This window comes from Cavia porcellus, unplaced genomic scaffold, assembly GCF_034190915.1.
Source record: "Cavia porcellus strain 051 isolate PalLab524CR breed Dunkin Hartley unplaced genomic scaffold, mCavPor4.1 scaffold_17, whole genome shotgun sequence".
In the NCBI taxonomy this organism is placed as follows: Eukaryota; Metazoa; Chordata; class Mammalia; order Rodentia; family Caviidae; genus Cavia; species Cavia porcellus.
Window position 1 is genome coordinate 57,876,241 of NW_026947500.1, and position 22,530 is coordinate 57,898,770.

The 22,530-nt window shown below is 54.9% G+C and overlaps 5 protein-coding genes across 15 annotated transcripts; 2 read left to right on the forward strand and 3 right to left on the reverse strand.

Moving 5' to 3' along the window:
* The first annotated feature begins 714 nt into the window (after window positions 1–714).
* On the forward strand, window positions 715–1,417 carry LOC100734804 (ubiquinol-cytochrome-c reductase complex assembly factor 3). Its single transcript, XM_003467851.5, has 2 exons — window positions 715–1,009; window positions 1,097–1,417. The coding sequence occupies exons 1-2, from the start codon at window positions 890–892 to the stop codon at window positions 1,238–1,240; spliced, it is 264 nt and encodes an 87-aa protein (XP_003467899.1). The 5' UTR covers window positions 715–889; the 3' UTR covers window positions 1,241–1,417.
* A 1,345-nt stretch (window positions 1,418–2,762) lies between these two features.
* On the reverse strand, window positions 2,763–5,663 carry Ubxn1 (UBX domain protein 1). 3 transcript variants are annotated; one of them, XM_023564313.2, is made up of 10 exons: window positions 5,535–5,663; window positions 5,385–5,460; window positions 5,256–5,309; window positions 5,099–5,193; window positions 4,944–5,013; window positions 4,254–4,445; window positions 4,110–4,161; window positions 3,889–4,005; window positions 3,021–3,213; window positions 2,763–2,902 (listed from the first exon to the last, which is right to left on the reverse strand). In XM_023564313.2, exons 2-10 carry the CDS (start codon window positions 5,441–5,443, stop codon window positions 2,853–2,855), a joined length of 882 nt encoding a protein of 293 aa, XP_023420081.1. In that variant the 5' UTR covers window positions 5,444–5,460; window positions 5,535–5,663; the 3' UTR covers window positions 2,763–2,852. The 3 variants fall into 3 exon arrangements, with proteins under 3 accessions (XP_023420081.1, XP_023420080.1, XP_063084345.1); XM_023564312.2 differs by having other exon boundaries at window positions 5,385–5,596; XM_063228275.1 differs by lacking the exon at window positions 5,256–5,309 and having other exon boundaries at window positions 5,385–5,596.
* Window positions 5,664–9,688: 4,025 nt separating this feature from the next.
* Lrrn4cl (LRRN4 C-terminal like) lies at window positions 9,689–11,993 on the reverse strand. Of its 2 annotated transcripts, XR_010040296.1 has the most exons (3): window positions 11,554–11,993; window positions 9,994–10,900; window positions 9,689–9,825 (listed from the first exon to the last, which is right to left on the reverse strand). XR_010040296.1 is itself a non-coding variant. In XM_063228277.1 (2 exons), exons 1-2 carry the CDS (start codon window positions 11,564–11,566, stop codon window positions 10,215–10,217), a joined length of 699 nt encoding a protein of 232 aa, XP_063084347.1. In that variant the 5' UTR covers window positions 11,567–11,993; the 3' UTR covers window positions 9,689–10,214. The 2 variants fall into 2 exon arrangements, 1 of the variants encoding a protein (XP_063084347.1); XM_063228277.1 differs by having other exon boundaries at window positions 9,689–10,900.
* A 200-nt stretch (window positions 11,994–12,193) lies between these two features.
* Window positions 12,194–19,805, reverse strand: Bscl2 (BSCL2 lipid droplet biogenesis associated, seipin). Of its 7 annotated transcripts, none has more exons than XM_023564307.2 (11): window positions 19,559–19,804; window positions 18,267–18,571; window positions 16,351–16,432; window positions 15,058–15,201; window positions 14,265–14,399; window positions 14,067–14,164; window positions 13,006–13,147; window positions 12,837–12,911; window positions 12,664–12,753; window positions 12,500–12,577; window positions 12,194–12,420 (listed from the first exon to the last, which is right to left on the reverse strand). In XM_023564307.2, the coding sequence occupies exons 1-11, from the start codon at window positions 19,628–19,630 to the stop codon at window positions 12,319–12,321; spliced, it is 1,323 nt and encodes a 440-aa protein (XP_023420075.2). In that variant the 5' UTR covers window positions 19,631–19,804; the 3' UTR covers window positions 12,194–12,318. The 7 variants fall into 7 exon arrangements, with proteins under 7 accessions (XP_023420075.2, XP_013005972.2, XP_063084337.1 ...); XM_013150518.3 differs by having other exon boundaries at window positions 12,837–12,897; window positions 19,559–19,801; XM_063228267.1 differs by having other exon boundaries at window positions 12,664–12,897; window positions 14,265–14,366; window positions 19,559–19,805.
* Window positions 19,806–20,099: 294 nt separating this feature from the next.
* On the forward strand, window positions 20,100–21,110 carry Gng3 (G protein subunit gamma 3). 2 transcript variants are annotated; one of them, XM_003467917.5, is made up of 3 exons: window positions 20,100–20,185; window positions 20,429–20,528; window positions 20,715–21,110. In XM_003467917.5, the coding sequence occupies exons 2-3, from the start codon at window positions 20,430–20,432 to the stop codon at window positions 20,841–20,843; spliced, it is 228 nt and encodes a 75-aa protein (XP_003467965.1). In that variant the 5' UTR covers window positions 20,100–20,185; window position 20,429; the 3' UTR covers window positions 20,844–21,110. The 2 variants fall into 2 exon arrangements, with proteins under 2 accessions (XP_003467965.1, XP_023420071.1); XM_023564303.2 differs by having other exon boundaries at window positions 20,109–20,185; window positions 20,688–21,110.
* The last annotated feature ends 1,420 nt before the right edge of the window (window positions 21,111–22,530 follow it).

The following is a 22,530-nucleotide window of genomic DNA, read 5'->3' on the forward strand; positions in this document are numbered from 1 at the left end:
ACTTGCCCATTTATGTCTTAAGAATTTTGTATATAGTGTTCACTGAAGCACTTACATGTTGGGAGCCATTGAGCTAGTCAGCATTACTCGTATGGAGCCAAAAGCCCACATCCCTGGACAGCAGCGCCCCAAGGGCAGGGAGCACCTGAAAAATGCCCTGAGTTCTTGGGGTGCTGGAGAGGCACAGGTGTTCCAGCCCCCAAAAAGGGGCAAAAGAAATCTGGGGTGGTGGCGCGGGTGCCTGTAATCCCAGCACTCAGGAAGCTGAGGCAGGAGGGCCGTTGCAAATTCGAGACCAGTCTGGACTACAAAGTGAGCCCAAGGCCAGCCTCAACCACAAGAGATGCTTTCTTAAAAAGACAAAAAAAAAAAAAAAAAAAAAAAGGCTGGGGTGTAGTTCGGTGGTGGCTGGCCCCCAGTGTGTGCGTGTGGCGCTGTCACAAAAGCAAGGCTATGCCACGAAGAAAGTAACAGGCCACTTAAAGCAAAGAGAAATATTGGTAACTGCACCAGGGCTGGTAGGAATCCATGGAGGTCCACGAAGTGCCGCGTTGGACGCGCTTTGAGTCATTGCAGCAGATCACCGGCCGGCCCAGCCCATAGTAAACCTACGGTGGCCTGGACAAGCTCTGAGCCAGCGATTCCGCCGCGGATCAGAGGCGGGGCAGCGCAAGCTCCGCCCCATGCCTGCGCTTCCAGACGCCCTCCGGCGGCCAGACCATTGAGACGCAGGCGCCATGGAGGTCTGCGACTCTGGGCCAGACCAGTTCTAGGCGGGCGCAACTGAACCGCTCCCCAGCACCGCTCCCCCTGCAGCCGCTCTAGCCCGCTGGGGGTAGAGAGGCCCTGCGGCGGCAGCGCGAGGCGGCCACAGGAGCCCTGGGCCGCCATGGGTGCCCTGCAGAAGGCACAGGTCGTAGTCGCAGCGCTGGGTGCCGGGGCGGGCGTAGGGTACGCGCTCTTTGCGCTGGTGACCCCGGCGGAGCAGCAGAAGCAGGCGATGCTGAAGGTAGGCCGCGGGGTGCGTAGCTCGGCGGTTAGCGGTTGACAGGCTGCGGGCAGTGGGCCGGGAACTAATACCCAGCTGTCCCCTCAGGAGATGCCAGAGCAACACCCGCAGCACAGGGACGAGGCGGCGCATACCCATCGGCTCGTGATGGTTACGCTGCAGGAGGCCGCGGCCACGCAGGAGAACGTGGCGTGGAGGAAGAACTGGACACGTGGCGGCGGGGCAGTTTGAGAGCAGACACACCTGGTGGGAGACGCAGGACGCCTTCCAGAATTGGAATTAAGGACCCGCAAAGCAGCTGTGTAAGACCCGGACTCAAAAACCCAGTCCGTATACCCGAGGCCTGCCTATTCCCGTGTTGTCCCATAGGTCCTGCAACCATATTTTTAAAAGATTTTCAAATGGGAATATGTCTGTTTTCTCCAAGCGACGTTGTTGTCTTCCAGGATCGAACCCTGGGCCCTCTCTTTTTGCTGCACCCCAGGACAACCCCCTCCCCGGTCTATTTAAATTTTGACAGGGTCAGGTCAGTTATCTAGAATGAGCTTGCTTTTGGTCCTCCCAGAGCCCTGGGATTACAGTAGCAGACTAGGCTCAATCTCAAGGATTCTTTTAAGTCTAGATTGCCCAGGAGACTCCTAGCAACGGACTCCTGTAGAGAAGAACTTAGTCTCAGCTGGTTGAAGGTGCTGTACAGCAACTAATGAGCAATAATGCCTTCTGTGGCCACCACTGGGAGTGGTGAGAAGTGCCCTCTGTAAAGATCTGGTTCTTGCCTGCAATCACAGCAGTGGAGAGGCTGAGACAAGATCACCCTGGGCTACAAATTGAGCTCAAGGCCAGCCTGAAATGCATAGTGAGGCTGTCTCAAAGACCAAAAAAAAAAAAAAAAAGAACGCTGAGGATTTAGCTCAGTGGCATAAATGCCTGCCTGGCAAGCATAAGGCTGTGAGTTCAATCCCCTGCGTATGTGTGCACACACGCATGCGCGCACGCACACACCCATTCATCGCTTTTCTACAGGTTACAAAACCTGACTTTCTCTTGTTCTACAAATCAGAATTGTCTGGACAAGGTGCACCTGCCTGTATTCTAGCAGTCAGGTGGTGGAGGCAGAAGAGGATAATTGCAAGTTTGAGGCCAGCACTACACAGACCGTCTCACAAAATAAACACAATTGGGTGTGGTGGTGCATGCCTGTAGTCTCAGCATTCAGGAAGCCTAAGGTGGAAGGATCACTGTGGAGTTCAAGGCCAGCCTGAATTATACAGCAAGGACAGGCTCAGTAAATCTGGGTTTTGATCCCTATGCCTTAAGGTTTTTACTAGTGGTTTCCAGTCTGCCACCCCCACACTGAGGATAGAACCCAAGGGCCCTCTACCACTGAGCTACATACATCCCAGCCCACTTGGGTTGGTTTTTTTTCTTTTAGTTTTTATTTTGGGCTAAGATCTAAGTTGCCCAGGTTAGCCTCAAACTTTCAGTCTTTTCAGCTTGAACCCAAGCATAACCTCTGGTATGCTAAGCACATGGGTTCCCACTGAGTGACACCTTCAGCCCCCTAAATTTCATCCCATAGTTCCCAAGCACAACTGCAACTGAACAGAGGTTGCAGTGATTAAAGTCAGAACACTACTTTGTTGGAAATGAAAGCTGAGCAACAGTGTATAAGGCAACATCTCCCCACTCTTCTCATTAACTGATGACCCTGCAGTTTTGTCTCATCCAGCTATTCAGGAAGGAGCCAGGCATATACAGAACACATGGGGTTCATTTATTAAGATGGAAATGTCAGTGCCTTAGTGAAGACGAAGGTCAAAAAGGATAGCAGGAAAAAGGCTCTTCAACTGGGACATTTCTTGGCCACGATGAGTACAGCAGAAGGCACAAGTCCTAAGGATCAATTGAAGAAAACAAGCTTGAAACACAAAGGCACTTGCTTTCTGCTCCCCAAATCCTGGCCTATACACCAGCAGCCTCCTCTCCAGGCTGTCACACTCCCAGTCCATACCCAGCTCCTGCAGGGGCCGCTCCATGTCAGCCTCAGAGAAGGCTCGTCTAGGGAAGCCGCTGAGCAGCTGTACAGGGTCCTGGGCCCCTCCAGGATCTCCCCCACAGTGTAGCTCCACATAGAGTCTCACAGCTGCCAACTGTTCCCGGGCCTGGAAAGTCTGGGTCAGTGAGGTCCCGTCTGGTAGCCTGACCTGGAGGGCAAGGGAGACAGGTACCCAGAGTGGTAAGCATCAAAACTAGGTGGGCCAATAGCTATACAGTTAAAGCTGCCTCTCCTCTCAGACCGAGCTAGCAGAACTATTTAAAGCTCCTACTGAAAAAATCACTCGTTCTGCATTACTAAGTGTGAATGGCCTCTGCTCCTTCACATCTAACCTAATAATGACACAAGGTGGTATACAGAAATATCAAGATCAAAATCAACTGGGTGTGGCGGCCCAAGCCTGTAATACTAGGATTCTGGAAGTTGAAGCAAAAGGATCACCATGATGAGGTCATGGACAGCCTGAATAACAGTGAAACCCTGTCTCAAAAAAAAAAAGAAAGAAAAATGACCACAAAATTAGCTGTGTGAGAGTAAGAAAAAATACAGCAAAACAAACCCAAAAATTAGCTGTGTAGTGAACCAAACAAAAATAAGGACAAGTGAAAAAAGGTAATCATTGCATAAGAGGGAGATGTGGATTTAAGACAGACTGTGCAGGGGAAATTTGATCCCTTTCCTTAAGTAGGAGGTGAGGTTTTAAAAGTCATTTACAAAGAAGGGAAAGATCTGGCAACTAGAGGATGACTGCAGAATTCTCTGAGCTGGATACCATATAGGCCAACAAAAGTTTCAGCTGCAAGGCAGGAATCGGTGTCAGTACCTGGATACGACACTGGTCATACTCCCGCTTGCTGGGAGGCTCCTGGCTGGGAGAAGAGGGAACAGGACCTGGCTCTGTCACTGGCAGGGATGTCTGAGGACCCATATTACCACCATACTGGAGGACAAAGTAAAACAGAAACAGATGTGTGACCTCTGAGATGCTTTCCCACTGAGAGGTGATTAACCCAGTCACCGCTTTATAGTCTTCCCCAAGCCCACCTTTTTAGCTCTCTCTGCTTTGTCTCTTTCAATCTTTTCTCGAACCCTCTGTCTAGAATGCAGAGAGGCAAAAAATAGGTCAGGTGTGGACAAAGCAAATCTTGAATTCTTTCTCACCTATTGACCTGCCAGCCCAGCACAGACCTGGCTGCTAACTCTTCGGCCTTCTCCCTCCTTCGCTCCTCAGCTGCTCGGCGCATCTCATCTTCCTGTAGTCTCTGTCGAGCAGCTGTCAGCTCCTGTCCTTGTCTCCTGCGCTGCCTTTCTCTTTCCAAGGCCTCCCTTTCCTCCCTTTCTTCCCGTTCCCGCTGCTTCTGAGCCACCAACTCCATCATCCTGTTTTGCAGAAAGAGTTCAAGAGAAGTGAACTCGGCTTGGGAAGACAGATTTACAATGAACATGTGTCTAACAATAAAAGAAACAAAAAAGGAAAATGCCAAGGGAAAACAGAATGATGCTAGGAGAGTACTTCAGTGTTAAAGCACATGCTTATCATGTCTCATGCCCTGGGTTTTAAAAACAAAAAATGCCAGGCACGGTGGTGCGCATCTGTAAGGCCAGCACTCCAGAAGCTGAGACAGGATTGTTGAGAAAGCAAAGCAAGACTGAGCAACAGTGAGACCCTGCCTCAAAATAAACCGAAATAGGGTTAGGGTTGTGGCTCAACGGTAGAGTTCTTGCCTTGCATGTAGAAGGCCCTGCTTTCGATCCCCAGCACCCATCAAAAAAAAAAAAAAAAAAAAAAAAAAAAAAAAGAAGGAAAGTAATGTCTCCTAATGCAAAAGTCAAGGTTCTGTCCAAACTCCGCAGGAGAGGGAGGAGCCCTAGCTTCACCTCTTGGTCTGCTCCTGTCGCTCCTCTTCGGTCAGGACGGGTCTCCTCTCTCCGGCAGCCGCCCCGGCTCCTGGAAGGAGCGCTGGTGTCACGGTGGCCCCAGATCCTCTTATCCCTCCCCGCCGTGCTTCCCTCGGCCCTGCCGCCCCGCCGACCTTCCCGTCCCGGTTCTCCGCCTAGGGTGGTCCCGTGCGGGGTTGGCAGCGGCGGCGGCTCATCGGCCTCGGGGTCGTCCTCGTGCTCCATGAGCCTGCGGGGCGAGGAGTTAGCGCGTGGCTGCGGCCGCCCGCCCTCCCCCGGCCCGGAGCTCACCAGTCCATGGCAGCCTCGATGCCCTGGTTCCCCGTGAGGGCCAGAGCCTTCTCCCTGGGGGCAGAAACACCGTGAGCGGCGCCCGAGCCATGGCGGAGACAGGCGGGGCGCGGGGCCGGGCTCCCTTACGCGCGTCCCCGAGCGAAGCCCATCTCGATGAGGCTCTCCAGCGCCGTCAGCTCCGCCATGGCGCCGCCGCGCGGACCTGGGGGCGAGAAGGACGACGCGAGGGTCAGCTGGGGTCACTGCCCGACCCTGGCCCGGCGCGCGCTTGCTCACCGGGACGCCGCTACGCTGGAAGCCAACCGGAGGCGGAAGTGCCCAGTCTGTTTGGGTCACGTGGAGTGGGCGCAGACGGGTACTGTAGGAGGACAGAAAGCTCCTGCCGACTGGCAGCGCGGAATTGCGCAAGTGGAAGAGACGGGCGAACTACGAGCGAAGGCGGGGAAGTTTAAGGCGTGGTCGGCTCTGGAGCCCCGCGCCGCCACCCCCTCCTCACATTATGGGGTCTGGAAGAAAAAAGTGTCTAGCACGCTGGAGCCGGCTCACCTCCACGACACGTAGTTCGGACACGTGATTAAATAAGTAAAATAAGGGGGCGGGTGGAGGAGGGGACATCAAAAACATTAAGGTGTATGACGTCCGTGCACCACGAAGCAGTCATTGCGTACTCCAGACCCAAAAAAGTAAAAGTTAAAAGTGAGTGACGCAGCTTGCAGAAGTAAAGAGCGGGAGATGGGAGCAACAGGGCGCGTGATGCAGCCGGGGACCCACCCCTCCTGGGGCGGAGTCCGGCCCCCAGCTGAGAACCCAGTCGCGCTTCAGTGGGCGAGTTACTCCGCTGCTGGGGTGGGGCGGATTGTTTTTCTGGAGAACCAGGGCTTGCTTGGTAGTCCTGGTTGGCCTAGAACCTTCAGTCTTCCTGCTTCAGCTTGCCTCCTACCTGGGTTTATAATCGTGAGCCACCACACCTGACCCATTGTCAGAAAAGCGCTATCTGTACCGGGAGATGATCCGTGTTGCTATGTAGGTCTCTGCCAGGTGGACTGGCTAGTGGTAGTAGTTACTGTGCATTTTCATCCACCAACCGGAGACAGCCTGTGCGTGTTTCAGGGTAGGAGTTATTTCAACACTCATGGGTTTGCTTTTTCTTTCCCTCCAGTGTTATAGATCTCCAGTCCTTTGTGTTTTTTTATTTTGAGACAGGATCTCCCTAAATAAATGCCCCGGGCTAGTCTGGAATTTGCAGTCCTTCTGCTTAACCTTCCCAGAGTGCTGGGATTACAGGACTGTGCCGCCACACCCAGTTAATGCTCACTCATTTTAAAATGTTTTTAAATGTTTTTTAGAAACAGGGTTGGAGGATTCCACCCATAGCAGCTAGGAAGCTACAAAAAAGAGAATGGAGGGGGTGGGGATCTAGCTCAGAAGCACAGTGCCAGCCTGCCAAGAAGCACAAGGTCCTGAGTTTGAGCACCCTGTACCAGAGACAGAGACAGAGAGAGAGAATGGAGACTTGGAGGCCAGTCTGGACAATTTAGCAAGATCTGGTCTCAAAATTAAAAGGACTTGGGGCCAGGCATTAGTGATACAGGCCTGTTATCCTAGCATACTGGAGGCTGAGGCAGGAGGAGAGCCTTGAGTTCCAGGGCAGCCTAAACTACATAGTGAGACCTTGTTTCAAACAACAAAACAAAACACTGAAAAAACAGGGCTAGATGTTACTCAGTGATAGAACTCTGGCTTAACATATGGGAGGCCTTGCGTTCCATCCCCAGTATCAGGGCAAAAAAAAAAAGCAATTGATACTAAAATACAAGCGCTAGAGAATTTTTTTAAATCTGATTTTGGGTTTTGTTGGTTTTTTTGGTCTTTTGAGACAGGGTCTTACTGTGTAGTTCAGGCTGACCTTGAACTCACTGTGGAGCCCAGGTTGGCCTCAAACTCATGGTGATCATCCTGTGTCAGCCTTCCAAGTGCTGGGATTAAAGCGTGTACCTCCACATCTGCCTGATTAGTTCAGATTTAATTCAACAATAACAGCAACATCATCACAACAATCCCTGTCATGTAGGTAGTATTATTAGTCATGGGAAAAAGATGCAGAAAGATAACTTTTGTAAGGCCACAAAAGTAGTAGGTAGCTGGTAGCTGTTAGGACTCACCCCATGATGACTTCTGTACTACACTGCCTGTCCATGTGGAGTGAACACAGTCTAGAGTTGGGTAACTTAGGGGTAGTCATCATTTTGTTGTTGCTGAAACAGTGTCACTGTGTATTCCAGGCTGGCCTCAGACTCAAGACAATCCTCCTGCTTTGGCCTCTTGAGGGCTGGAATTACAGGAGTACACCTCCATGCCTGGCTGAAGAGCCTCACATCTCTCACTAGGAACAAGTGATACCACCCTGGCTTGGTGGTGCACTCCTATAATCCCAGCATATTGGGAGGCTGAGGCAAGAGAATCAAAATTTTGAGAGCAGTATGAGCAATTTGGGGACCCAGTCTCAAAAGACAAAAAAAAAAAAAAAAACAGGCTGAGGAAAGCCTGGGTTCAAACCTCAGTACTGGAGGAAAAAATAGTGATACCCTCTTCCCATGTCATGGGATGATTGTGTAAAAAGACTAAGCAAAGTATATCATATTAGTGAGAGAGGAGGCAATTGCTACTGATGGTTAAGTGAAAGCTGAAGACATACAGGCATTCAGGAACAGTCACAAGTGAATCACACAGTGTGAAGCCAGAGTCTCAGTGACAAGAGTATTCCAGGCCCCTCTGGAAGAATGACTGAATGTCACAGTTCTGTCAATTTGTCCTTCATGACCCAAGGGTGCAAAATAGATTTACCAGCAAGTAGCAAGGGTGCAGACTTCCACAGCTTCCAAAGCCATGAGGGGAGTGAGGAGGCTGAGTTCTATCCCTGTGCAGATGCCCATGCCGAACAGTGAGCACAAAAAGAAAATCTTGGTATTTCTGGAATTTGCCTTGGTGCTGGGTGTGGCTGTTGTGCTCAGGAGGCTGAAGAGGAGGACTCTTTTTTTTTTTTTTTTTTTTTTTTATCGGTACCAGGGATCGAACCCAGGACTACCTGCTTGCAAGGCAGGGGCTTATGCCGCTGAGCTAAATCCCCAGCCCAAGAGAAGGACTCTTTATGTGCTGTTAACCTGGGCTACACAGTGAGACTATTGCAAAAAAAAAAAAAAAAAAAGACCCAAACCGGATCATGCCTGTTATCCCAGTACTTGGGAAGCTGAGGCAGGAGGATCCTTGGGAGTTCAAGACCCACCTAGGCTACAAAGTGAGCTCGAGGCCAGCCTGAACTGCAGAGAGACCCTGTCTCAAAAAGACCAAAAAACCAAAACAACAACAAAAACAGGTGTGGTGCCACATGCCTGCCATCCCAGCATTCCAGAGGCTGAGTCAGGAGGATCATTGAGAGTTAGATGCCAGCCTGGATGGTATGGGCCAGCCTGAACTATATAGAAAGACCCTCATATAAAAAGAAAAAATAAAGCCAGACATGGTGGCTCATGTCTGTAATCCCAGCACTCCAGAGGCTGAGGTGGAAGGATCCTTTCGAGTTTGAGACCAGCATAGCTACAAAGTGAGCTCAAGGCCAGCCTGAACTGCATAGCGAGACCCCGCCTCAAAAAAAAAAAAAAATAAATAAAAAAGAAAAAGCTGGGTATGGTGGCACATGCCTGTAATCCCAGCACTCAGGAGGCTAAGGCAGGTGGATCCTTGCAAGTTTAAGACCAGTCTGGGTTACAAAGTGAACTCAAGGCCAGCTTGACTGCATAGTGAGACCCTGTCTCAAAACAAACAAAAAAGCTCTGCTAAGAGCAATTACCTCATTTTACTGGGGATCAATATAGGGCCAAGCACATTACCACCAAGGTACACCTGCACTTAGGATGCTGAGGCAGTGTTGGGAGCCACTGACCTAGTGCATGTAGAGCCAAAAGCACAAGTGCCTAAACAGGAGTGCCCCAAGGGCCCAGAGGGCCTGAAGAATGCCCAGAGGGCCTTGGGTGCTGGAATGGCACAGGTGTCAGAAGTGAGCTGGTTAAGCAGAGGGGCAGGGGCAGCATACAACAAATGTACACATAAGAGCACTGCAGTAGAGGAGCTGTCTCAGGAAGAAGGGCTCTACCGCTGTCTCATTTCCTCCATCCTCTCATGTCCCCTAATCCTTGGCAACTTAGAGAGCTGCTCACAGCAGTGGCAAGGCAGGGGGACCAGGAGCTACACAGTGAGTCCCAGGTCAACATAGAATACAGAACTTTCTTGGCCATTCTAAGCCAGGGGCAGTGGCACACACCTGTCACTCCAGTACTCTGGGAGGCCGAGGCATTTATATAAAGTGAGTGAGGCTGGCCTAAATTACAAAGTGAGATGGTCTGACAGACACAAAGGAGGTGATGCTTGTATAATAACTGTTAATAATTTTTATTCTTGCTAGGCCATGTTGGCAGTAACAGTAACAGTTACATTTGTCCTGGGGAGTTGGTTCCTGTACAGCAGGACCTTAATTCTTTTCACACCGCTTCTACCAGGGGTAACTGTTTTTCTGTTTTAAACATCAAGGAGAAAAAAACACAAAACAAAACATCATGGAGATTTACTTGTGCCAGATGGCACCTGGGCTGCTCTTCTCTATCCCTCCTGGGACCAGGCAGATTCCCACACAGGTTTGTTCAGTCTTGGAAACCATGGAAGCAGGAGACCCAACACCTACCCCCAAGCCTTTCACAAAGTCCCCTGGAGCCACTGTGGTGTAACAGTTCAGCAGGCCACAGCTGCGGAGCCAGGAGGGGTTGCTGGTGGCTGCAGTTTCCAGGGTCAGGATTTTCTTCTTATACCTAAGAGCCTCAGTGACCACCGGATGTCCCTCTGGGGCCCCGAAGCTCTCAGTGTTCCTAGCCACCATGCAGATGTCCTCTAGGGTCTGGCAGTGGCTTAGTGGTGTCTTGGGCAGCCCCAGCGTTGGCGCAGGTGGAAATGCCAGACCAAGGCAGCACAGCTCAGCAGGGCCAGGGCAGCGCCCAGCCCAATGGCTGTGTGCACCAAGGTGCTGGGCCTAGGGGGCACCGAGAACCGGCCACAGGGCCCAAAAGTGGGGGAGGCCACCCCGTCAGGATCCTCGCTGCCCGGCCCAGGAGCCAAGCTCTCCCCAGCATCGTTGGCAGCCACCACACAGAGTACATAGGTACTCCCCAACTGTAGCCCCCTCAGTGTGGCTCTACGGATAGTGGCATTGAGTAGGGGTCCCCTGTGTGGTGCCTTGGTGCCCTCCCAGAGCAGAAGCTGGTAGTGGTGCACAGGGGAGGCTGGCGCACACCAGTGTACCTCGGCGTGGCTATCCTCGGCCACCACTCGTACCTCGCCCAGGCGGGGCGGGGCAGGTGGCTGGGCCAGGCTGGACAGCCCTGGACACAGGCAAGGCACTGGCCTGGCCTGCTGCAGCTCCTCACATGGCACCTGCAGGTGGCGACACTGGTCGTAATCACAGGGTACAGGCCGCAGAGGTGTGGCTGTGGAGTCCTCCTCTTCCTCAGGGTCCTGAGGGGTCAGTGGCTGTGCCCCGGCAGCTAAGGAGGTCACAGCCAGGAGCCACAGAAGCCATGGAGAGCCCAGCATGAAGCCTATGAAGGGAGTAGACAGAGCTATGTAGCAGGTGAGGGCATGGAGGGTGGCCGGGCTGATGGGGTGCTGGTTGCTCAGCCCCTGCTCTGGCTTGCAGCAGGGATGAGGAAAGGCTCTCACATGTGTGACGCAGCTGTGTGGCCCTACTCAGAGTGGGTGGGGAGCAGCAGTGCTGAGGGAGTAACCCTAAATGCCCCGGGACAGGCATCCTGGCTGCCCTGCACACCCAGGAGGAAACCGGCACCGCAGAGGAGGCTGGGGTCTCACAGACCCTGGCTTTACTGGAGGACACGGGCCCTTCCCAGTTCTGAGATGGGGTCTCCCTGTCACTGAGTAGCCCAGGGTAGTCTGTTTTTTTGGGGGGGTGGGGAGTACCAGGGATTAAACTCACGACTAAACACCTACCAGGCAAGTGCTTGAGCTATGGGGCAGGGAACTAAATCCCTGGCCCGTCTTTTTTCTTTTGGTACTGGAGGTTGAACTCGGGACCATGTACTTGCCAGGGAGGTGCTGTGCCACTCAGCTATATCCCCAGCCCCACCCAGGCCCAGGCCCAGGCCCAGGCTGGTCTGGGACTTGGGTCCTCCTGCCTCAGCCTCCTGGTCTCCAGAGACAGGCCTGCACCCCCACCAAGCCCACAGCAGCCCCTCACCAGCAGGTGCCATGATGCAGGCAATCCGTAGGGTGCAGGTAGAGTTGCCGCTTCAAGTCAGCATACACTCAAGTTGGCGCCCCACTCGGCACTGTTCTGCTGCTCCAGCTTTTGTACCCCACTCTGATGTCACCACCTGGCCCCTCCTGCTCCCCACCCCATGAATGCTTGACTGCCAGGAGGGCTGTCAGACCTGAGTCACAGAGGGCGGGGAAACCTCTGTTCCCCCTGGGCTCTCTAGCTTGGGCCAGGCACAGGCAGATCTTGGCCTGGGGCCAACTGTGCAGAAGCCAGGCTGGAGCCATGCAGGATGGAGAGAGGGGCTCAAGTGGCACCTGCCTGCCTGCCAGAGGGCACAGCTGTGGACAGCACAGGCCAGCCAGGGTTACAACGTGCTGCTCTGGGGAAAGCTACCCCATCCCAGCAGTCACTTCCTGCCTCTGCCTCCCAGAAGACAGCAGGGAGGGGTGCAGGGTTGAGTGATGCATCCTGCACTTAGTGTCTGCCATATCCCCTCCCAGGCTGGGGATCATGCACATCTCCTGAAGGACAGTAGGAGGCTCTGAGCAGGCCCTGCCCATCCCTGCAGCCTGAGTACACAGCCTCTCGCCTGGGGGCAGAGATGGGACAGAGCCAGGGAGCAGCTGGCACAAAATAGTTTATTGGGGTGAAGCAGGATAGAGCGAGTGGGTGAGGCTGGTGTGCCGGACAGGGTCCTTCAGGAGCTGGAGCAGGTGGGGCGCTGGCGCAGGGTGCACCCAGTGGTCACCGGCTGTCCCAGGGTCTCGGGGGCCAGGATGGGGGCAGAGGCAGAGGCAGGCAGATTGGCCTCGGTGAGCAGAGCTGCATCTTCCCAGGACCCTGAGCCTGGTAGCACAGATGTCCAGTGAGGCCCTAGGTTCATGGAGCCCCCCACCCACAGGGCCTGTCCGCCAGGCCCCCTCACCGTCGCTGGCCTCAGGGTCCAGCTCGTCATTCCCTGAGGCTGGCTGAAGCTCCTGCTTCTCCTCTGATAGCTGTGCCTCTGCAACCAAGGGGCGTGGGTACTGCAAGGTGCTAGGGGCCAGCAGGGCACCCAGGCCCTGCCAGCCACCCATGCTGTCTCCCTACCTGTCCTCGAGGGTTCCTCCGGGCTCTCGCATTCCTCTGTCCCCTCTGCCACATCTGACAGCTGGCTGGCCTCTTCCCAGCCTTTTCGCCCTGCACCTCCAAAGCGTGTGGAGTAGGGGACAGGGTCCCATGGCCTCCCAGGGCCCACCCCCCCAGCGCCCCCAGCTCCCCACCTGGTTTCTGGGCAGTCTCCCATGGCTTCTGCTGGGCACAGTTCCCACTCCGGACGTTCGCCTGTGGAGACTGGGCTGAGTAGCAGGGACAAGGACGGCTACCGGTCCTCCCAGGTGACCACCCCATGTGGCCACCTCCACTCCCAGGGGCAAAGGGCCCAGCTCGCACCTGCACAGAGAAGCGGGGCCGGGGCCATATGCCCCCCCACGCCCACTGCATGTAGCTAAAGAGCAGGACCACGCTGAGGAAGGTGAAGTTGCTGGCGACGCCCACAAAGGCACAGGTCATGGGGAAGTTGTACAGCAGGTACCTAGGATGGCAGTGGCAGCTTGACCCACGGCCACAGCCCACGGCCCACAGCCCACAGCCCCTCACTGTTTGTTTTTTGCTGTACTGGGCCTGAACCTGGGGCCTTCGCACTGAGCTCCAGTCCTAGCCCATTTTACTTTTTACTTTGAGACAGCATCTCACTAAGTCCCTAAATTGCCCTTGCAATCTCTGCCCTCTGATTCGTATAGCGCAAGGAGGACAGGCATAGGCCAATACACCCAGCTAGCGCCAGTCTCCCAGAAATAACCCCAATTCTCTCCGTCTAGCTGCTAGATCCCAAGGCCTTGGTTGCTGACAGAAACCCAGAGTTCAAGAAGCCCCAGCAGGGCAGGTCTGGTGTCCCCTGAACCATGGATCAAGACTGCAGTCCATTTGGATGGAGCCCTGCTATTGGTAAGACAGATGGCTCCTGCTTTGGCCTTTCCAGCACTGGGGGCACATGTCATTTTACCCAGCCACATGGTCACTTTTAAATTTTTATTTGTTGTAGAACTAGGATTGAACCCAGGGCCAGGCCACAAGGGTGGTTTTCCGTTTGCTTTTGTTTTTTTTGAGACACATTCCTGCTACACAATTCAGGCAAACCTCAGATTCACTATGAAGGCCAGCGTGGCTTTGAACTGGTGATGATCCTCTTGCTTTAGCCTCCTGATTGCTTTGGTTACAGGGGTGCATATGCCACCATGCCTGACTCCACAAGGGTATTTTTAAAAATTTAAGGCAGATGTGGTGCTATCCACCTGGAGGCCCAGCTACACAGGAAGCTGAAGCAGAAGGACTACTTGAGCCACTTGAACTTAGGAGTCTGAGTCCAGTCTGGGCCACATAGCAAGATGCCATCTCGAAAAAGAAAGCAGTCTCGTGGTCCCTGGGCAGGAAGCTCCAGCTGCCAGCCTCACCTGAGCCCCGTGAAGTGGGCATGGATGCGCAGGTAGGCCCCATACAGCTGGATGCGCCTGCTGTGGATCTCGATGATGGCACCGGTGGTGGGGACATACTGTGCAGGAGGGGCGCAGGGTGAGCAGTGCCATGCCTAGGAGGGAGCCGCTGGCCTGTCCCTGATGGATCCCTGAGTCCTGAGCTCTGGGTGTCCTCACCGAGTTCTCCCTGTAGTCCGAGTACAGCTCCACTTCCAGGAGCTGCTTCTGTTCCGCGAAGCCAAAGAGCAGAAGACTGGAGAAGACGATCGTGTCCAGGGTCTGCAGCAGGTCAGAGCGGTAGTGCAGCATCACCTGCGCGCAGGCAGGGGCTGGAAGGGCCAGGCCGCACCACTCTACCCTGGCTTCTGTGAGGGCTGTTCTTCCCTTGTCCTATTCCTTGCCCAGCCACACCACTCCAGTTTTCTAGCTACTGCTTATTTCTGGAGCACTGGGGACTGAACCCAGGGCCTTTGCACTGAGCTAAGCCCCAGTTCTTTTTATTTTTCACTTTGAGAGTGTGTCTGGCTAAGTTGCTCAAGACAGACTAAAACCCAGCACAACACCGCCTCTGATCTGCTTGTCCCTAAGCAACTCTGTCATCTGAGGTGGGCAGGGTCCAAGTGCCAGGACAATGTGGGCAGTTTCTTCCTCACAGCCATCCTCATGTGGCTGTGGCAACCTTGCAAAGGATGGACACACACATGCCAATTCATTCCCTCTGGAGGCAGCTCCTGTGACACCTATGGTTGCTGACCCATGGTAGGGCCATTCCCAGGCAGTCCAGGGAGCTTGGGTCTCTTACTCCTTTCTTTTCTACACATAAGACTGGCCCTCGGGGTTCATATATGCTCCACTAGTGCTACTCCACTGAGCAGTACCTCCAGCCCTGTTTTAGGGCACCTGGCAGGTCCAGAGTCCAGGGGAAGAACCCCCAGACACTCCACTCCCCTCACTGTCCATGAACACTCACGGAGCGGGAAGAGGTGGAGATGATGCGGCCTCCTCTGGTATAGCAGGAAATCGTGACCAAGAACATGCCCAGGTCCTGGTTCACAGGGGACTCAGGCAGCTCCAGCTCCAAGGTGATGCGATAGGGCTGTCCATACATCAGCACCTGCCCGGAGCCACTGCCCAGTTAGGGCCCCACCCCAAGCCTCTGCTGCCCGATTCTGGGCCAGGACCCTGGGTTCCTCTGTCTTTCACAGGCTCCTCAGGACCTGGCTGCACCCCACTCCTGTTGTGGGACTGTGGATGGGTAACAGCCCCACCTGTAACTCAGGCTCAGTGCCAGTAGGGCTGTCCCTAAGCCCAGCCACCCACCTTGCATTGCTAGTTACCCCAGCACCCACAGTCCTTGGCTCTTGGGCAAGTTCATGTACCTCTTCTTGTCATTCTAAGTCTCCCAACTTTTTATTTTTTATTTACTTATTTAATACTGGGAATCGAACTCACGGCCTTGTGTTTGCCAGGCAGGTGCTGTGCCACTGTGCTATATCCCCCCAACTTTTAAAGATGGAATCATAGGGCTGGGGATTTAGCTCAGCGGCATAAGCACCTGACTTGCAAGCACGCGGTCGTAAGTTCGATCCCCGGTACCGATTAAAAAAAAAAAAAAGATGGAATCATGCCAGGCTGGTCTTCAACTACATGGCTCATAGCTCATATCTTGCCTCCCCACCTCCACTCTGAGCTCCATTCTGCCGTGGAACTCCAAGACTCATACCCAGAGGGCTTCTTCACTGGGCGGCCTCACAAGGATCCTCATGACCCCAGTATCCATTCTTTCATCCTCCTAATCTGCTTCCTCAGGTCTGTCTCCAGCTGGTCTTTCAGTGCTGCAGACACCCAGGGCTCAGCGTGTGCTGGGCACATGCTGAACCGCCCTGCCCTGTCCCTCTTCCTCCTCCCCTCCCCTCTGGATTCTTCCCTGGCTTTCTGCCTCCAGGGTGGGTTCCCGGGGCCACAGCACTGACACAAGCCTGCTTTCTGCCTTTTGAAGGCTTATCTGTGCTATGTGTATGCTCCACCACTAACTAACCACCACTAACCACAGGACTACAGCCATAGCCCTCCAAGCTCCCATCTCCAGGCCAAGCAGGAGTGAATGCAGCACCCTCTGCAGTACAGGACACCATGTTCCCTCTTATTTCCCCAGGGCCCTCCTCATCATCTCTGTTCCTCAGGCCCTGCTCTCCAAGTCTTCCTTCAGGCTCTTTGCCGCCAGTCCTGGAAGCATGGACAAAGTCTCAGCCCCAGTACTCACCCGATCGCGTCCATTCTTAGCCAGTGAGACATTGGCAACAGGGAAGGAACACAGGGAGGTAATGGAGGGGTCACAGTCAGTCCTATGGGAAAAGGGATGACATTGCTGTCACAGCCTCGATCATGCTCATGTGCCTCCTGGTCCCAGGCCCAGCCTATTTATTTGTATTTCACTACCAGAGATGAAACATAGAGCCTTTTCATTAATCTATGTCCCCTTCTTTTCTCCTTAAGTCAAGGTCTTGCTAAACCACTAACTTGCTGAGGCTGAGCCCCAACTTTCAGTCCTCCTACTTTAGTCTCCAGACTGCTGAGATTACAGGTGTGTGCCACTATACATGACTAAGAACTCCTTTTGTCTCCATACTGGGACGGAACCCAGAGTGCTGAGGTATATCCCCAGCCCCTTTTTAGTTTGAAACAGCATCTCATGAAGTGGCCCAGTCTGGACTCTCAATTTGAGATCCTCCTGTTCAGCTTTCTGAGTAGTTGGGATTACAGGCAGCATCACCACCTGAGCCTTTATTTACTCTCTTGATGAGGATTACGAGCCCTAAGTATTCTGGGAGGCTGACTGTGGATGTAACTCAGTGCAAAGGCCTTGAATTCAACTCCCAGGACAGCAATAAATAAACACAGATCCCACCTAGGTATCATGGCACATGCCTGCAGCCTGCTGCCTGGAAGGCCGAGGCAGGGAGACTGGCTTTTGGGACCAGCCTGGACTAAGCAGGAGAGCCTGCGTCAAATAAGGAAAAAAAAAAAAAAAAAAAGATTTAAACTGAACAAACAACAACAAAAAAAGGTAAACTGAATAAATGAAACTAGCTGAGGCAGGAGATCACTGGTAGTTCAAAGTCAGCCTAGGCTGTATAGTAAGTACAAGATAATTGCAACCTTGTCTCAAAAAAGAGAAAAATCTAAAAATCTAACATATAGATTCCAAGGTCCTACTTCAGAGATTCTGATTCAGTAATTCTAGTCTGGGTCTTTTTTGAGAAAACCTCAAAAAGAACTACAGATGTGCTCTAAGAGACTCAAGAAAGCCCACTATTGTAGGTGAAACTGCATGTAGGGTGTGGGCATGCAGCAGGTGCCTAGGCACACATGTATGTTTTTATGGGAAGAAAGACTGTAGCTTTCGTTAGATCCATGTGTCTGAACATATAACTTTTATTTTGGAAACTACTATACAATATTAGGAATTCAGGCCAGAAAAAAAAATTTTTGTACCACTATTAATAATGTCTTTATTGGGCTGGGGATTTGGCTCAGTGGCACAAGCATTGCCTGGCAAGTGTGAAGTCATGAGTTCAATTCTCAGTACCAAAAAAAAAAAAGAAAGAAAGCAATAATGTCATTATTAACATTTGTTGAATGGTTGACAGCGAATTTGCAAGACAAGAGAATTTTGCCAAGTGTGTGAAATGGGGAGAAACCAAGGGGCCAGGCCAGCAGAAGTCAGGGAGGCCAAATTCTGTGCAGTCACCTTGTGTTTCCCTAATCTCGGTAGAGTACTGGGGCAGGAAGGATGCAGCTAGGGAAAAGGTGAAGGAAGTACTTCTCAGCACCTCATTGCTGAAAGCCAAGTGAAATCTGCACCAGTCCTGTGGCTGGGCAGGCTCCAATTTCCACGCTGACCGTGAGAGCTCTGACCCCAGGCTATAGAGAACCGACCCTCGCGAACTTCGTCTGAAATGCAAACACGCCTTTCTTAGTTTGTTGTTGTTTGTTTTGTTTTGGTACGGGGGATCAAACTCATGACCTCGTGCCCGCCAGGCAGGCGCTTATGCTGCTGAGCTCAATCACTGGCCCACAACCTTTCTTAGTTTTTAATCTTAATTCAGCAGCCAAGGTAGCCTCGGTCAGGCTTCTGCTCCGTGGGCCAGCAGGGACTGCGCACGGACGCCCCCTCACCTGTAATGGAAGTGCACCGGGCTCAGGTGGCTGACGGTCGGCATGTAGGAGTAGTAGAAGGAGCCGTAGAGGAACACGGACACCCAAAGCAGCAGCAGCACGCTGCAGAATAGCACTCCGAACTGCAGTAGCAGCCTGCGCGCGCGACCTGCCAGTGCCTGGCCCATCTCCTGCGCCCATCGCGCTACGGGCGCCGGCGGCTCGGGGGCCGTGGCGGCGCGGGGAGCGGGGTCCGGCCGCGGGGTCCTCGATGCACCGCCGCCCGGTCGCCCGCCCTGGCCATGGGGCGGCGCGGCCGGCGGTTCCTAGAAGCAGAGAAAGAAACAGCGGTTTGTCCCCTGCAGGCACGACGCAGCCTTCCCCCCGGTGGCCCTGCTGCAGGCCGGGGCGCTGCCGCCTCAGCTTAGTCAGAGACAGCGGCAGAGAACCAGCACCTTCCCGCTGCCTCGCAGGGTCCACGCGGCGGGGCAGCCGAACGCAGGACCAAAAACCCGCGGCCACCCCTGCCTTCCGACGCCAAGGTAGTTCTAGGTGTCTGTCGTCGCTCCGCGCCGTCACCACGGAAACAGCCGCGAACACTGCGCAGACTCGGGTGACCCTCGCGCCCGGCACAGAGGAGGGACTTCCGGTTGCCCTTCTGCCTAGGGGCGGGGCCATAACCAGACTGGGGGGGTGGGACCTCATCAGGGGACGGAGCACTGGTCAGGCGCAAAGGTGGGGCTAGCACCAGGCGCAGAGGCGGGGCCAGTAGCGCTTCAGGGCGGGGCCTCGAGCATGGGCGGGGCCTGTTCGGGGTTGGGAGACTGCGGGCCTCCAGTGGCCTCGCAGTCTCCCGCGCCTCTTTTCCGCCGGTGACCGGCAGGGACTCTGGATGTGTCCCTGCTATGCTCGGCCTCACCACTTCTCTCCGCTCCCTTTAACTTCGGAGCGGTGGCACTGACTTATTTGGGCCTCGCGTCTTGGGCTGGTGTGTTCGTCCTGCACACTGCGCAGGTGGGCTGCGGGGCGCTGTTCACTTGCGTGGCTACCTGTCAGCCAGGTTTGGTCTCCAGGTGTCAGCCTGTGCAGTCGACCTCCCCTTTTTCGCGTGGCCCACGCTCCCCACGTCCCCGAACCCGGTACTGGCAAGGGTTGTCTGCTTGTGCGTGCCCCCTCCTCTCGCCTGCAGAGTCTGAGCCGTGCACTCATCGGTGCTGGAAGCTACAGACGGGGCGGGATCCACTTGAGAGGTTGGCGATTTCCCCCTACTTCCTTTCCCCTGTCTCGTGCCCCCCACCCGCTGAGCCCCTCACCTCCTCTACGCAGTCCGGTCCTTTGGGCTGCTCCCTGGAGTCCGCCCTCGGCTCCGCGGTGTCCTTTGACATCTTCCTGGTGACGTTGCGGGTTTTGCGGAGGCCGAGCGAGGTGGTCTAGTCGCTTACCACCTGTCGCGCATCACATTCTCCTGGAGAAGGGATGCCGACCCTAGGACAGAAACCCAGATTCGGTGCTAAGTGAGGCGTCAGGGCGGAGCTACGGAACGGAGGGGGCGACTGATGTCAGAACCAGGAGCAGGGTCCTCACCAGCTGAGCGCTGCGCAGGGGCGCCGGGCCTGACCACCGCGCTCGGGGGGCGCTGCGGGGCGGGGTGTGGGCTTCCCCCCGCCGGTGAGGTGGTACGCTCCGGACCTGGCTTTCCAGCCTCCTCCCGCATCCTCAGCATCCTGCATTCTTGGGTACCGGTCATCAGCGTAAGGCTGGTGCTGCGAGATCCAGGCCGCCCCAGCGACCTCCCTCTGAGCCTCAAGCCCTCTCTGAGCGGTAGCTGACCTTTCTGAGGCGATTCCCTGCAGGGTGGCACTACCGAGGCTGGGCTAGGGGGCCCCGGGACCCAGCACACCAGGTGCAACTGCCACTGCGCTTGCTGCCTGTCACTTCAGGTGAGCGAGGCGGCTTCTGTCCCGCTGGGCTCCGGGCAGGGCGGCTTCCCGCAGGGCGGGGTTCCAGGACACCGGGCTCCAGTACTGAGCTTTCAAATCGCCTGGATGCTGCTTGTGCCAGACCGAAGGGGCCTTGGGAAGCGCCCCACCTCACCATCCCCTTCTCTGAGGCGGGCGGGGTAGGGCGGACCCCAGGAGGGCAGGCGGACAGGAGACAGTTCTGGGGCGCGACCCTCTCTCCAGGATGAAGGGCGAGACCCCCGTGAATAGTACTATGAGCATCGGGCAGGCCCGCAAGATGGTGGAGCAGCTGAAGATCGAAGCCAGTCTGTGTCGGATAAAGGTGGGTGCGGCAGCACGCGGGAGCACCAGCCCTGCAGCAGGGGGCTCGGGTCCCAGACCGGACGCCGGATGGCGGGAGGGAGGCCTGGTGTGGGATGCTGCTGTTCTCTAGGGTGGGCACAGTAGTACCCTTGTAGAAGGAGGCGGCCGCCCTCTTCAGTGCCGCCAACCCCCTCCGGGCGACCAGGTGTCCAAAGCTGCAGCGGACCTGATGACGTACTGTGATGCCCACGCCTGCGAGGATCCGCTCATCACGCCGGTGCCTACTTCGGAGAACCCTTTCCGCGAGAAGAAGTTCTTTTGCGCGCTACTGTGACCCCGCCCCTGCCCCGCCCCTGCCAGATAGCCCCGCCCCCTCATTGCGGGCTCTGGGAGCCAGCTTGGGACTAGGAACATGCCCCTCCCGTCTGCTCCCAGTGCCCCGCCCCCTGCCTACCCCACGAGGCCGTCTGGAGCTTGGAACCCGCCCCGCTATTGGCCCCACCCACTGAGCCCTGCCCCTCCTTGGGCCTCGCCCACTGTGGGTACCCGCGCTCTCCCCTACTTGCAGCCGCTACTTGGGCAATAAAAGTCGTCCAGATCCTGCCTGCGCGTTCTTGGGGTGGGGCCGTGGCCCCCAACCTAGCAGCCAGCGGGAGGCTGTCACCAACTCGCGGGATAAGTTTCGGCGCCAAAGGTCGCACACAAGCAAGTGTGAGACCACAGCAGGCGCCTCGGCCCAAGATGGCAGCGCACAGCGATGCACCCTACAGTGCGGCTCTCAAGATGGCGGCCTTGCCCGCCGGCCCGGTCGAGTTCCTTCTGAGCTTGCCTGGCCCCAAAATGGCCGCGATAGAATTTGAAAGCGGCGTTGCAACACTGGGGTCCAGGAACAGGGTTTCATGTTTTCGGCTCTAGCGAAGGACACCCTCTGGACAGTGGCACGGAGCCTACCTGCACCACTTTGGTTGGGTCTCATGGTGGACCCAGGGCCCGAGCCACCTCCACCCTTGCTCTGCCTGCTCAGGGCCGTAGAGGCGCAGCTTAGCCGAGACCATCGGAGGCGGGGCTGCCCCTCAGGGTCCAGCTGCCTCCCGGCAGAACCAAGTAGGGAAGGACCCCTCCTCCCCCGCGCAGGTCTCAAGGTCGCCAAAGCAAGCTCCGCGGCTGCACCTGGCGCCTGAGCACGCTGGGCAGCCTGGGAGGGTCTTCTGGAGCTGCAGGAACATCGACGGTCCTGGGTTAGTCAGTGAATTCCTTCTCCCAGAGGGGAGACGAAGAAGCCAGCCTTTGGCCACCTTTGGTCCAGGGTCTCAGTCTCTTGGGAGTCGGGTCCACCCTGGTTCCTGTGCTGCGGCACGGCACAGGCAGCAGAGACCAAGACCTTCCCTTTCAACTGCATCAGTGCTGGGCAGTTTTCACATCAGCTTATAGTTGGTAAAGAGTCAAGAGTGCTCAGTAAACTTAACCTTGACTATGGGATAAAAAAAGAAAAAACAACCAGGTGTGGTTAGGGAATGGGATCCAGCCCTAGAGGAGGCTGAAGCAGCAAGACTGCTTGGACTACACAGTGAGTCCCTGTCTTCAAAAGCTAAAGTTAAAATTACTTTTCTGCACTTTTTTTTCCTACACAGTTTTCATACTGATAAATTTCCAGGTGAATGCCTGGAAGCTGGGTGGGAGTTAGGGACAAAAGTTGTTAAGAGTTCATAGACACAAGGCTTGAGCTTTCGTGGTAATGAAAATTGACTACTTAGTGCTGGGATATAGTCTAGTAGCAGGGCATTGCACAAGCATTTGGGTTTAGAAAGTAGTTTGTGCTGGAGGTAGGGTTAATTAGCTCCAACAGATTTAAATGTTCTAGTGATTAGACAGCCACCAAAATCAAGGATGAGATTTCGGATGCAAGTCGTGGTATCCTGGGATCAGTCCTGAGGGAGCAGCTGGAGCTGTCTATATGGGTGCCTCCTAGAACTTCACACTGGGGCCTCTGGGTGCCAGCCTTTATGATGGGATGCTGGGCA

Coding starts and splice junctions, on each gene's coding strand:
- LOC100734804 (XM_003467851.5), top strand. CDS start 890: ATGGGTGCCCTGCAGAAGGCACAGGTCGTAGTCGCAGCGCTGGGTGCC. Junction 1,010..1,096: donor AGAAGCAGGCGATGCTGAAG/GTAGGCCGCGGG, acceptor CTGTCCCCTCAG/GAGATGCCAGAGCAACACCC.
- Ubxn1 (XM_023564313.2), bottom strand. CDS start 5,443: ATGGCGGAGCTGACGGCGCTGGAGAGCCTCATCGAGATGGGCTTCGCT. Junction 5,310..5,384: donor GGCTTCGCTCGGGGACGCGC/GTAAGGGAGCCC, acceptor TTCTGCCCCCAG/GGAGAAGGCTCTGGCCCTCA. Junction 4,162..4,253: donor GCCGAAGAGTTAGCAGCCAG/GTCTGTGCTGGG, acceptor TCTGCATTCTAG/ACAGAGGGTTCGAGAAAAGA.
- Bscl2 (XM_063228266.1), bottom strand. CDS start 19,630: ATGTCAAAGGACACCGCGGAGCCGAGGGCGGACTCCAGGGAGCAGCCC. Junction 12,578..12,663: donor GGAGGAACCCTCGAGGACAG/GTAGGGAGACAG, acceptor CCTTGGTTGCAG/AGGCACAGCTATCAGAGGAG. Junction 12,421..12,499: donor GGACCCTGAGGCCAGCGACG/GTGAGGGGGCCT, acceptor CTGTGCTACCAG/GCTCAGGGTCCTGGGAAGAT.
- Gng3 (XM_023564303.2), top strand. CDS start 20,430: ATGAAGGGCGAGACCCCCGTGAATAGTACTATGAGCATCGGGCAGGCC. Junction 20,529..20,687: donor CCAGTCTGTGTCGGATAAAG/GTGGGTGCGGCA, acceptor CGCCCTCTTCAG/TGCCGCCAACCCCCTCCGGG.